Raw genomic sequence first — 13032 nt, forward strand, 5'->3', positions numbered from 1 at the left:
ACACTAAGGGGAGCCTGGCTGCCTCAGTCCGTAGAGCATGTGACTCTTGATCTTGGAGTTTTGAATTCAAGCCCCACGGTAGGCACAGAGATCACTTAAAAATTTTTTTGGAGGGGTACCTGGGCAGTTTAGTCGGTTAGGTGTCCAACTTCAGCTTAGGTCATTATCTCACAGCTGGTAAGTACAAGTCCCGTGTTGGGCTCTGTGCTGACAGCTCAGAGCCTGCAGCCTGCTTCGGATTCTGTGTCTCCCTCCCTCTTTGCCCTCCCCAGCTCATGCTCTGCCTCTCAAAAATAAACATTAAAAAAAAATTTTTTTAATTTAAAAAAAAATTTGTTTTGAGAGAGTGAATGAGCAAGCAGGGGAGGGACAGAGAGAGGGAGAGAGAGAATCCCAAGCAGGCTTTATGCCAAGAGTCAGATGCCCAACCGACCGAGTGACCAGATGCCCCTAAAAAACATTTTTTAAAAGAAAATACTAAAAGATCACACCAAAATTTAAACACGGTTATCTGTACATAGTAGGCTTATATACCACTGTAAATTTTCTTCTTTATACTCTCTGTATTACACAAATTTTCTAGAATAAATGTTTTCTTTTTAATTATGAAAACTGTTTTGGGCTCTTTTTTTTTTAATTATATATAAAATCATATATACTATATGTTCTCAAGCCAAAAAGGGTACTACATTTTGACAGAACTGTGTCAAAATGTTAACAGCGGTTGATTCTGAGTGGTAAATTGTTTCTTTTTCCTGCTTCTTTAATCTGTTTTTCAAATGGTCTACAATGAGCAAGTATTATATATAAAAATATTTAGCATATGCTTGGTATCTAGCATTTGATGAACAAGTGGTACTTAATAATATTAATTCTATAACTAGGAAAGACATTCCAACCAAATGGCCACCAGAGAATCAAATTCAAATCAGAGAAGATCCCAGATGATCCTCTGCAGTACGGCAGATCCAACAGGAAACCATACACACACACACACACACACACACACACACACACACACACACAATTTTTTTTTTTTTTTAAGTAAAAAAAGAAACCTTAGCTAGTCAACAGTCCCAAAAACTCTATCTGGAAAAATGAGATTTGTTCACAATGAGATCAAATAGACTTCTAGGTCTATCAAATAGGTTTCTAAGTTCCACATTTAAAAAAAGCAAAATGCTGATTTTTAGGAGATCATACAATACTTTTCTTTTAAAACTTTACTTTTTTAAAAAAATACTGATTGCAGTACTGATTAAAGAATACATGGAGAATTTAGTCAGAGAAAATCAAAATGTTTACCTTCGAAGGAAAAATGACATTTCAAAGGCAGGGTCTCAAGGTAATGGAACTGTCTCATATGTCCTTATGTGTTAACTCAATTACCGGGTGAAAAGACTAAGTTACAGAAAAATTATTTAATAATTATGACTTTATATAAATAATGACTATCTTTTCTTATATAAGGTCCCAGAGCATCTTCCTTTTTTTTTTTTTTTTAATTTGCATGCCTCCATGTAGAAAAAAAAGTAACTTTTGATTCAGCATAGGAAGACTATAAATAAGTCTTCTGGAGAAATGGTAGATTTTGTGGCTTACATTTAACCATGAATGAGCAAAATATTAGGACAGATCTTTAAAAGTCTAAACCTGATGTTATGTCATGAGTTTTCATTTCTATATCTGGTACCATATGGATAAGGGCACTTGTGCAGAAAAACAAGAAATGTAAGAATGAATGGCATCTGAGTGGGTTTCTAAACCAGGGCTCAGCTAACTATAGCCTGCAGGCCAAATTCAGCCCATCTCCTATTTCTGTATGGCCCACAGCTAAGAATGGATTTTATATTTTTAAATGTTGAACAAAACAAAAAACTAAGAATTTGGGACAGAGACCTGAGACCCATGTGGCCTGAAGTGCAAAATCTTTACTCTCTGGTCCTTCACAGAAAAAGATTCTAAACCAAACACTTCATTTTGCAGAGTAGACTCAAGAGTCTCCCTGACCTGCCCACATCACCCTGCTAATCACCAGCAGTGCAGGAGTAGATTACAGCTTTCCTGACTCCTGGCCCACCACTTTGGAGACACTAGCTTGTACTGGAAAGCGTGAATCTAGGTTCCATTTCTTGTTTTGCTCGAGGCTTAGTCACTTCGTGGGCTGTGCTTTAAAATCTTCTAAGATTTTTCAAGGAATCTTGACCCTTCAACATTTAAAAAAAATTTTTTTTTATTTTTCACTTATTTTTGAGAGAGCAGAGCACAAGTGGGGAAGGGGCAAAGAGAGAGGGAGACACAGAACGCGAAGCAGGCTCCAGGCTCTGAGCTGTTACTATAGAGCCCAACATGGAGCTCGAACTCACAAATCACGAGAACATGACCTGAGCTGAAGTAGGACACTTAACCGATTGAGCCACCCAGGAGCCCCTTGATCCTCCAACTTTTAAAACATCCCCATTTGGGGGGAAAAAATAATCCTTTAGGATCAGTAGTTCAGATTAATCAAACAGGTCTAGTTGAGGAAGAAAAGTTCTTTACAAAAAGGATTCTAGCTAACAAAGGTAGGAGAAATGACTGAAGTAGAAAAATCACCCGGGCACCTGGGTGGCTCAGTCAGTTAAGCATCTGACTTCGGCTCCAGTCATGATCTCTTTTGGTTCATGAGTTCAAGCCCCGCATCGGGCTCTCTGCTGTTAGTGCAGAGCCTGCTCGCGATCCTCTGTACTCCCCTCTGTCTGCCCTTCTCCTGATTATGCACATGTGCTCTCTGCCTCTCTCTGTCTCAAAAATAAATAAACATTAATGAAAAGAAAAAAGAAAAGAAAAGAAAATCACCATCTTGCAACAATCATAAATGAGTGAAACCATTAGGAGAAAAGTTGATGGGGAACTTCATAATGGAGGACCAGACTACATCACCAGAACCCACTGGTCAATTCTAGTGCCATTAAAAGTGAGTCAACCAGATGTAAATATGCTTGTGTTATACATAATGAATTTCAGGAAAGAGACCATTTTTTCTAAGAAGAAGGATTTGTTTTTCATTATACACTTTTTGCACTGTTTGAAGGCCTTATTCTGTGGACAATGTGCTCTTTGAATTAAAAGGCCCTTTTTTGCTCTTCTCCACAAACTGAAATTTAGGGATAATTAGAATAAATCAAGAGTCATGCAATATGGTTAAAAAGGCAGCAAACCAGGAACTACTGTGCTAGTCATTTTGTATCTCCAAATATGTTTTTTAATCTGTAAAATGAGAAAGCTTGATTAAATACATTCATCTAAGGCTTTTTCTAGTTCTAAAATGATGAGTCTATACCTCCTTTATTACAGAATACCATGTGGCTTCAGCAACTTCCACTCATCTTAAAACCACTATAGCGCATTTTGGGATTTTTTCAGCAACTTCCACTCATCTTAAAACCACTATAGCGCATTTTGGGATTTTTTCAGTTTGCTTCAGCAACAACAATCTAACATTTTAAGCTATTGTGTATTTTATCATACAGACATCCACATGCCTCCAATGCTGTATGCAGCCCAGTTACTACACTAGCTCCTACTTCCATTTACTAGCTGATAAGTCAAGAGTGATGTAATATCTACCTGATGCCAGCAAATTCCACCTTCTGAGTGATATAGGCACATGTGCTGACCTAAGGGAAGACAGAAAGAGAAAGACTATGAGATTCAACAACACATCAAGGCCATAAAAGGTCACAAAGAAAGTCTCCTGCCTTTCTAATTTCTTCTAATAACCCAAGGTTCAATTAATGTGGGAGTAATAGATTTACCCCATAGGGAAACCTGCTGGGGCAGGTATAACAGTAGGTTCTTACGAGTGTGGCAAGTATAGACAACAGTAAGAATAAACGCCTAGCCTCACTAATACATTTATCTTCACACATGTTTACATATATATCTACATTTACATACTCATTTAATTACAGAACATTGATTTCTTATTTCAGCTCTCAATTTATAGAATGGAACTCTCTCCCATCCAATAAAAAAATGAGCAAACATTTTTTTCTGAAAATATACACTGTATGAAAGAAAATTCTACCTACAATGCATTGCTTCATAATACTCAAAATGCCTAATAAGAAGAATGTTCAGTACCAGCTCGCAATGAACTGATCATTTTAGGTGGAAAATGTTAATTCAAAATAAAGAAACCAAGAAAACAGGAGCAGGATGCGGCAAAAAGCAATCTAACCTGGAAGCAACAAAATCTGGGTTCTAGCTTGGTGTCAACCACTGACTGTTTTTTTTGGCTTGGGTAATCACTTACCTTTTCAATCTGTTTTCACATCTATAAGCTAATAAATTTATATGGGTAATAAATACCTGTCCACAGGGAGGTGATGTGAACATCTGAAAGCTAAAGTTCCATTCAAATGTAAAACGATATTATAATTTACCATCCAAACAAAAAAATGTGAAGTAAAAATCTATAAACAAGCAAATCAAAGCTCAAAAAAACTACAAAAAGAGAATGGAAGAAGATACACAAAGAATTTACAATAATTATCTGTGATGCTGGAATTGGAAAGGATTTTATACTCTTCTCTCCACTAAATCTATCTCTATGAGGAACATGGATTATTAATACAATGGGAAAAGTAAGAGACTTTTTTTTTAAATCATATCTTACCAAACTTTTCTTTAATCGCCACATGTCCCCTCGGCCAATATATTGATCCTTAAAGGTTAATTCCACTAGGTCAAGGGTCACATCCTAAAAGGGATAATCAAATATATCTCTCTGCATTACTCTGCCACACTTCATAGTCTTAAGATAATGCACACTAAGCGTGAAGAACCCTTTTAGCAAGAAAAAACTACTGGAAGACCATCCAATAACAGAAACCTGACAAACATAATTTCATCCTGCCAGGAAAGGCTTTTGAGCACAGATGATAAGTCTACAACAGATGCTACAGCAGCTGTATCATGATTAAGTGCAAAGAGTACCAAAGTAATAATTCTGTGTTTAGTCTTGACTCTGGCACATAAACAGGCCACTGAGCTCTGTGCTTTATTTCTTTAGAGAATGTCAATAATATTTTATACACAATGATTTTTACCTATTATAACATCATTTCTCATTTCAGAAAAAAAAAACAGAACACATAGAAAAATTATATTTCAATAGAAAATTTTACTATTAGCTTCACAAGCAGACATATATATAGAATCTTTTTAGTACACACTTTAAAAAAAAAAAGGTGAGGGCTTTTTTTTTTTAATTTTTTTAACCTTTGTTGATTTTTGAGACAGAGAGAGAGCGCATGAACAGGGGAGGTTCAGAGAGAGAGGGAGACACAGAATCGGAAACAGGCTCCAGGCTCTGAGCTGTCAGCACAGAGCCCAACGTGGGGCTCGAACTCACGGACTGTGAGATCATGACCTGAGCCGGAGTCGGACGCTCAACCAACTGAGCCACCCAGGCGCCCCGGGTAAGGGCTTTAAATGAAACCTACATAATACTTATAATCTAAATGACCTATATACAACCACATATTTAATAGTCCAACACTACACTTAAGCAACTCGTTATTACCTTAGAGACCTAACCTTTAGGAATGGTATTTATCATTCCCAAAAGATATTCAAGTCCAGAACCAAAACATACCTTAGGGTCTACAACATTCACATAAACATCTTGATAAGGTCTTAGACGGAACACTTGAGTCACGGTCTGGTCCACGCTAATAGTTTCTGAAACAGAAGAAATCTGGATCAGATAACATATTCAAAAGAAGCAAGTTTCTAATCTATAAATACTCATTTGACATGCAACACAAATGATCCTTGGACATGGGCAAGAAATATTCTCTGCCTTCCAGCATCTTAAAGTTTTGAATTCTCTGCTTTTTAGGTGAAGCAAGCAGGTGAAATAAGACCTGAGCCTCTAGCAATTAAAATACGAGAAAGACAGAGGGGTGCCTGGGCCAGTTAAGTGTCTGACTTCAGCTCAGGTCACGATCTCATGGTTCGTGGGATCAAGCCCCACACCGGGTTCTGTGCAAAAAAAAATAAAATAAAATAAAAAATAAAATAAAATAAGAGAGACAGAAATGGAGACAGAGGAAAATAACGAATTTAAGAAGCAGCTTCAAAAAGTTCAAAGAACTGCTGAGGCGCCTGGGTGGCTCAGTTGGTTAAGTGTCCAACTTGGCTCAAGTCATGATCTCGCAGTTTGTGAGTTCAAGCCCCACATCAGGCTCTGTGCTGACAACTCGGAGCCTGGAGCCTGCTTCAGATTCTGTGTCTCCTTCTCTCTCTGCCCCTCCCCTGCTCACACTCTGTCTCTCTCTCTCAAAAATAAATAAAACATTAAAAAAAAAAGTTCAAAGAACTATGAAAGTTCAGAAGAGGAAGGAGATCTTTTCTCACTTGGAATGAAAGTAGAGAAGGTAGATAAGAGAGAAACAAACTTTTCAATGAGCCCATACATCTGGTAAATAAAAAACATAACAGGTGGCAGGAAATGGGATGGTGAGGGTAAGGAAGAGACTATTAGGATTTGGATTTTATAAAATATTTCCCCATCATATTGTATTGTAAAAGTAGTGGACATCACAATCCTTTAGAATACATTATAATTTTTTTGCTTTTAAGTACTATTTAAGGAATTACTTTATTTGCTATCAATTAACATTTTGGTTCTTTGATCCCCCATGGTAAGGGGATCAGATCCAGAATGAGAAAGTAGAATGGCGGCTCTGCCTCCTCCACTTACTGACTTCAGACAAGCTAATTCACCTCGCTGAGATTAAGTTTCCTCACTCAGTCAAGAGTTGTGTGGGAAGACAAAAAGAAAGAGACATTACAAAAAGCTCTCAGCACAGTGCCTTGCATTTGTGATAGGTAATGATCAATGTTTCTTTATCCTGTGTCACCCAGAGTAGGCACTTCACACACATCTTGTGAAAAAATATTTAGGAAAGCATGCTTTGCCAACAATTGTTTTGTTTTGTTTTTTGTTTTGTTTTGTTTTGTTTTGATTTGTTTGGAGTTAAGCATAAAGCTTCACCTATGCAGGTTAACTTTCCCCCTGACAAGAAAGATGGCTTCTTGGGGTGCCTGGCTGGCTCAGTCAGTAGAACATGCAACTCTTGATCTTGGGATTGTGAGTTTGAACCCCACATTGAGTACTGAGATCACTTAAATAAATAAACCCTTAAAAAAAAAAAAAAAGATGATGATTCCTTCAGTGCCCTCAAGATGCTGACAAATGAGATTCCTTGGCAGTTTCAATATCTGACAATTTTTTTAAGGGAACACAATTTGATAAGGAAAGAAGTACGCTGCCCACATTCCCTGAGATTATGAAGAGACATTTCTTACAGTTTCTGAAACAGTTTCTCTAAGTACAAAAATCTTAGAGAAGAGAGATGGAATTCTTACCTTTCTGTAAATCTTCCTTAAGTGATTTGACCTGCAAAAGCAGAGGGCTGGAGAAAAAAGCAACAAAGAGATGGGATGCTGTAAGCGGTAATTAACCAGCTTTCTTCACCCCCCAACAAAAGGCAAACAGATCCCTCTGGACATAATGTAACCTGCAGCACAACAAGGGGAGAAAGTTCTCTTAGAAACAAAGAAACTATGCACTTGCACTCAAGGAAACATAAACGCTACACAATTTTCAGAGTTCTCATTTCAGCTTTAAAAACAAAAGAATAGACTACTTTTTAAAAGATCATCGGTTTATCAAATCCTAGAGAACAGGAACATTTTTATGTAAAAGCTAAGAGCTGTCTTGCCCATCAAGCCCCTTAAACAAAATATTCAGAAACATCAGCCTATCCAATTAGTTCCCTTGATCCTAATGAGAGGTTTACCTGTATTCATCATTGGGGTGAGCAATTTCCACAATGTCTCCAAGCTTGATGTGAGGAAACACTTTGGGGTTCATGACTAGCTCATCATCTGAAAGATAATTGGGCAATTTCAAATAGAAAAGAGACTCATGTGGGCAACCAGTTATGGTATACGTTCTCAGGTTGGGTCATCATAACCTAAATACAGGGACACAAAGCTAGTGAGTAGATGAGTGGGTCAACTTTCAGGGGCCTTTGTCCCCAGAGATCATGTTCTTTCTACTACCGCCCCAACAATCCCAGGGAAAAAGCAGTCCTTGCTCTCTGGAAATTAAACCTCTGGGACACCTTACTCCCTTGAATTATCACATACCTGGCATACACCGGGAACAAACTGTCTGGGTCCCACAGATACAGCACAATCCTTTACATTTATATAGTGTTCAAAGAATTTCCAAAAATACTGTCTTAATGTGATCCTCATAATAAATCTTCGGATGTAACAGAAGTGAAGAAATGATGTAGGTGATACAGGCCTAAGGGTAAACAGCTGATAACAGCACAACCAAGACTGACTACTAGTCCAGGGTTCCTTCTGCCTAAAGCCTACCACCTCTCATGTCATTAAAAAGAAAAAGAAAAAGAAAAAAACAAGCCAAATAAAATGCCTTAGATTTTAGGAGGCAGCACTTGATCAGGGAGAAACTTTGGATACCAGTTCACATTAGGGTCCAATGAGACTCTTAAAATAGAAGGAAGACATAATTTCATATGTTTATCTCCCCCACCCTCACTGGGAGTGGGGAGAACTCTTTCTTATATAACAAACTCAGAACCATAAAGACAGAGTGATTTTTTTTTTCTGGTTTAATTTTGAGAGAAAGATGTGGTCTTTAATTATGCTAAAATCCATGACAAATAAGTATATCTAAATTTCAAATATAATCAAAACCAACAAAAATTCAACCTAGGATGGCAAAGCACTGGGTTAATACCAAATTTTATTTGGTACATTGCTTCCATTGAAAGTTTTATGCCAAATCCTCTGTGATGCCTTCCCCTAACTTCCATAGTCTGAAACTCCCTGAGCACTGAGCACAAATTCCACTGTTTCATTTTATCTTTTTTTTTTTTTTTTGCATATCTGTCGCATCAAGCTGAAAGCTCCTAAAGGACAAAGGACCGTATCATATTCACAACCTTTATGTTTAGCATAGATATGCAGCTAAGTTTGTTGGATGTGTTTCTAATCATAGTCCTGAAGGAGACTGGGTATAGCACCTAGCTATAGTAAACTATACATTGTATAGTAGACTTGCATACATTGTATATACACTGTATATACTATAGCCTTGCATCCTTCCCTCTGACAAGTTATTTCTGTTGTCTATTCAATTCTATTCCACAAATGTTTACGCAGCATCTATCATTAATAGACATTAATACAAAGTCTAATATTAACAAAGGTCTGCATTTTAGCAGAAATTGTAGTTTTTTTAAATATCTATTTTTGAGACAAAGAGAGTACAAGCTGGGGAAGCACAGAGACAGAGGGACAGACAAAATCCCAAGCAGGCTCCGTGCTGTCAGCACAGACCCGACAGAGGCTCGCTCTCACAGATCATGAGATCATGACCTGAGCTGAAATCAAGAGTCAGACACTAAACCGACTGAGCCACTCAGGTGCCCCAAAAATTGTATTTTAAATATAGCAACTGCCTGGTATATATTATCCTGGTAATTATAATGGTTCCATTTACTGAGTGGCCCTGAGCATGGTACTCTGCTAAATACTTTACATATATCATCTTACTCAATCTCCACAAACTTTATGATATAGAAACTAGTGTTTTCCCTTTTGAGTAGTCCTTGCCCTTGGGAGACTTACACATATGTAAGAGCAAATACACAGTAAAACATAATTTTTAAATGACTCATTGTATTGTTAATTCCAATTTCTGAAGCAAATAAGGTTGTTAGGACAGAAAGGAAAATTATTTCTTTACAAAAAGAAAAAGATCGTATTACTAATTGCCATCCTATTCTGCATATTTATAGACTCAAGGTGTTAAGAGAAACAGAGAAACTGTTCTAATGTGCTTGAGGCTGTAAGTAAGATAAACTAGGGGCTTGCCTGAGGTCACAGGGAAAGTTAGAGGCAGAGCTGAAAAATCTCGTTTAGCACAGAACAATATGCTGTGTCCTGCTCCTTCTTACTATGCCTGGAAACCAGGCAAAGGTTCACGCTTTGATCATACCTGTCTAATGTATATTTACTACTGCTCTCAATGAATGTAAGTTTTTCTTATCTGCCAAACCACTGCAGACTAGGATTTTATAGAACATATATAGTAAATACATAATATAAAATACAAATAAATGGAAGGTAGTAAACTGGCAACATTCACATTGTTCCTTAAAAATCAGAACACAAGTGCTTTTAGAAGGGGCCTGTGCTCTCGCATGCTACTGCCCTCCCTGCTACTGTATTACACTTGCTGCTTCGCTCAGTTAAGTCACCTCCAGCCTCTATTGTCATGAGTCAGTGTGTCATTTTTGAAGCACTGGACACACTAGAACCTCAGCCAACTTACGCAACCCCCCAAAACGGATCAATACTGACCACTGCCCCCAAAGCCCTTCTTGTGGATGACGAGTTTGTAGACCTTTGTTGTTCTCATCTTGTACTGTTGTTTCCTTCAGCTGTTCCAAGCTTGGGGGAGAGAAGTCATCTTGCCTCCCTGCCACTGAAACACAAAAAGGCTGGGATGTCAGATTTTTCCTTGCAACTGCTCTTTGGTTTTAGGCCAGTGAATACACCAGTACTGTTCAGATGAGTGGCAGCACCAACTCTTGGATGAAATCACTCCTCCAATTACGAGGAGGGTTGGAGGACCAAAAACAAAAAAAAAAAAACAAAAAACAGAAAAACACCACAAAATCTGGGAACTAAGGGGAATTCAGGCCAGGGTGGATTCTAACTTCCGAGAATATATTCTATCACACCCTGAAGGGAAACCTTGTAGTGAATTGGGCACTCACTACCTTGTCTCTATCTAAAACAATAACACCCAAATATTAAAGAGAGCTTGAAAGAGGTTTAGCGCATTCATTTTGTAGATGAGGAAAGTGAGGGCCAGAGCAAGGGACTTGCCCAAGGTCACTCAGACACTCCCACCGTCCACGTTCCGCGGTCAATCTCCTGGGTAAGGAGAGTATAAACAGGAAGAAGGCAGGAGGAGTTCGTTCTCCGAACGTCCATCTGTACACACTCTCGGCGGTTCCTCCTCCCCAACCCTCATTTCACAGCAGCGGTCACTGAAGCTCAGAGAGGGATGGAGACTTGTCTAAGATCACACAGCGGGCTGGGGAGTGGGACCTGGACTCGAACCTGGGTCACGGCCCCCTCCCTCAGGCTCCACAAACCCGGGCCCGGCGAGTAGCCCCACTCACCCGCAGCTCCGGAGCCCCTTCCCCCTTCAGGCCGGGACTCCAAGGCCCCAACCCTCCCGAGGTCCCCTGCGTCTCCTCGGGACGCCCCGCCTACGGCCCCACAGCCCTTGCGGCTTCCGTGCCGGACCTCGAGGAGCCTGCCTGCCTGCCTGCCCCAGCCACAGAGCGCTCACCTGAGAACCCGCGCAGCTCCGGTGGCTCCGCCCCGGGGCCCCGCCCCCTTCCCGCCCACCTGCCCCGGGCCGCTCTGGCCGGGCCTCCTCCTCATCTCGGTGTCCGCGCCACTTCCCCATCCGGGGCTCTCGCCAGGGGCGGGGCGTCGTGTGCGGCCTCTAACTCCGGCGGCCTCCTGCGTTTCCCGCCCGGTGACCCGACCGCAGCCAGCCTTAGAAAGAAAATCCTTTTATTCCCAGACATTATCACATAGATCCGTACCGGGAGCTTCGTTTCCGATTCAGTCCCTCAACAGGGCAAACTCAGGCGAGTCTCCCCGGATCCATTAACGGTGTTAATGGACCTTCGCCTGGCCTCACCGGGCTAGTGAGAAGCACAAAATAGTTTCCTGGAGAACTTTTGTAAAATGCAAAAGCTGAGCACTCGCAATTTAATGCGATGGACAGTGCTGGGAAGTATTCATTTGGGTGCCCTTTTCAAGTCCCTCCAAACTCCAAACGATATTCTGTACCTCTCTGGTTGTTAATAGCTACAATAGCTTTCACAGACGCCCTTATGAAATGGTCACGTCCCTATTAGGTGGCTTATAATCTCACAGACGGGTGAACAGGGGACACTAAACTCCTCGGAAAGAAGCTCTTGACCCCATCAAGTCCAGCTTGGCTCTGAAGGCTGAGCGTTTAACCAGCATCCTTGTTACACGCCAGAGCTCAGTCTAAGCCCCTGTCAGGACATCTTTCTGCTGAGAAAATCAGAACTGCCTCGGCTGTGCCTGAAACTCTCCCAAGAGCTCCTGACAAGTTGCCATCTCCATCTAATTGACTTAAGGCTTTTGGAAATTTTCTGAATGTTTAAAGAAAAAAGCGTCACATACCACAAAGGAGTGGGGAGAAGAGGCTCTGGCAAGACAAGAGTTTCCTTAAACATCCATATCTTACTTTAGGGTTCAGAAGTTGAAGGACTATAAAATAATTGTAATTTTTTATATTAAAACATGAAATCAAGTGTACTGCAACAGTTGCAAAAAGACTTTCAGGGATAAAATGTTAAATATAAATAACATTTTAATGTTGCTAATTCAGGGGACCTGCTCAGATCTCCCCAGACTTTTATCTGCAGCAGTGGCTGGTAGGAAATTCTTCCATCCCAGAGGGACTAATAGGATTCTCTCTCCCTGGCCTTCAAGGAAATTTGATTTCTGTCTTCTGAGAGATGTCCATGACTGGTGTTTTATCTTAGAAATGCAAATATTTCACTTTTTAACTTGGCAAAAATTAGTAAAAATCTTTGACAGGTTTTGAGCTTTTTAAAAATTGTCAAAGTCTGGTCAAGGTTAGGGGAGGCTGGAGCAGTTAGCTCCTGTACTGGGGATCTAGTCCAGGGGATCCTTGGTTCTAAGATCACTATGTTACAACCAGCTGCACAATAGCCTGTTTTTGGCAGTGTGACTGCACCAGATCCTTCTCTTTTCTCAATTTTCTCCCTTGTCAGATGGGAATAAAAAGTACATGTATATCCTTGTTCACAAGGTGTTTGAGGGTCAAATGAAATAAGGAACGTGTTACATTAGGTC

General features: G+C 39.9%; 1 protein-coding gene across 1 annotated transcript in view; it reads right to left on the reverse strand.

The window, feature by feature from the left end:
* The window catches only part of DEPDC5 (DEP domain containing 5, GATOR1 subcomplex subunit), a 127680-nt gene extending 116313 nt beyond the window's left edge, over window positions 1-11367 (reverse strand). The window contains exons 1-7 of the mRNA XM_047087915.1: window positions 11286-11367; window positions 10456-10579; window positions 7854-7941; window positions 7420-7466; window positions 5642-5727; window positions 4661-4744; window positions 3610-3659 (exon numbers count right to left, since the gene is read on the reverse strand). Of these exons, the coding sequence (XP_046943871.1) occupies window positions 3610-3659; window positions 4661-4744; window positions 5642-5727; window positions 7420-7466; window positions 7854-7941; window positions 10456-10513 (413 nt within the window). The 5' untranslated portion in view covers window positions 10514-10579; window positions 11286-11367. The remainder of the gene's footprint in view (window positions 1-3609; window positions 3660-4660; window positions 4745-5641; window positions 5728-7419; window positions 7467-7853; window positions 7942-10455; window positions 10580-11285) is intronic.
* Between the last annotated feature and the right edge of the window lie 1665 nt (window positions 11368-13032).

This window comes from Lynx rufus, unplaced genomic scaffold (genome assembly GCF_022079265.1).
Source record: "Lynx rufus isolate CCGP_SWC_20201006 ecotype Redwood Valley unplaced genomic scaffold, mLynRuf1.p SCAF_24, whole genome shotgun sequence".
In the NCBI taxonomy this organism is placed as follows: Eukaryota; Metazoa; Chordata; class Mammalia; order Carnivora; family Felidae; genus Lynx; species Lynx rufus.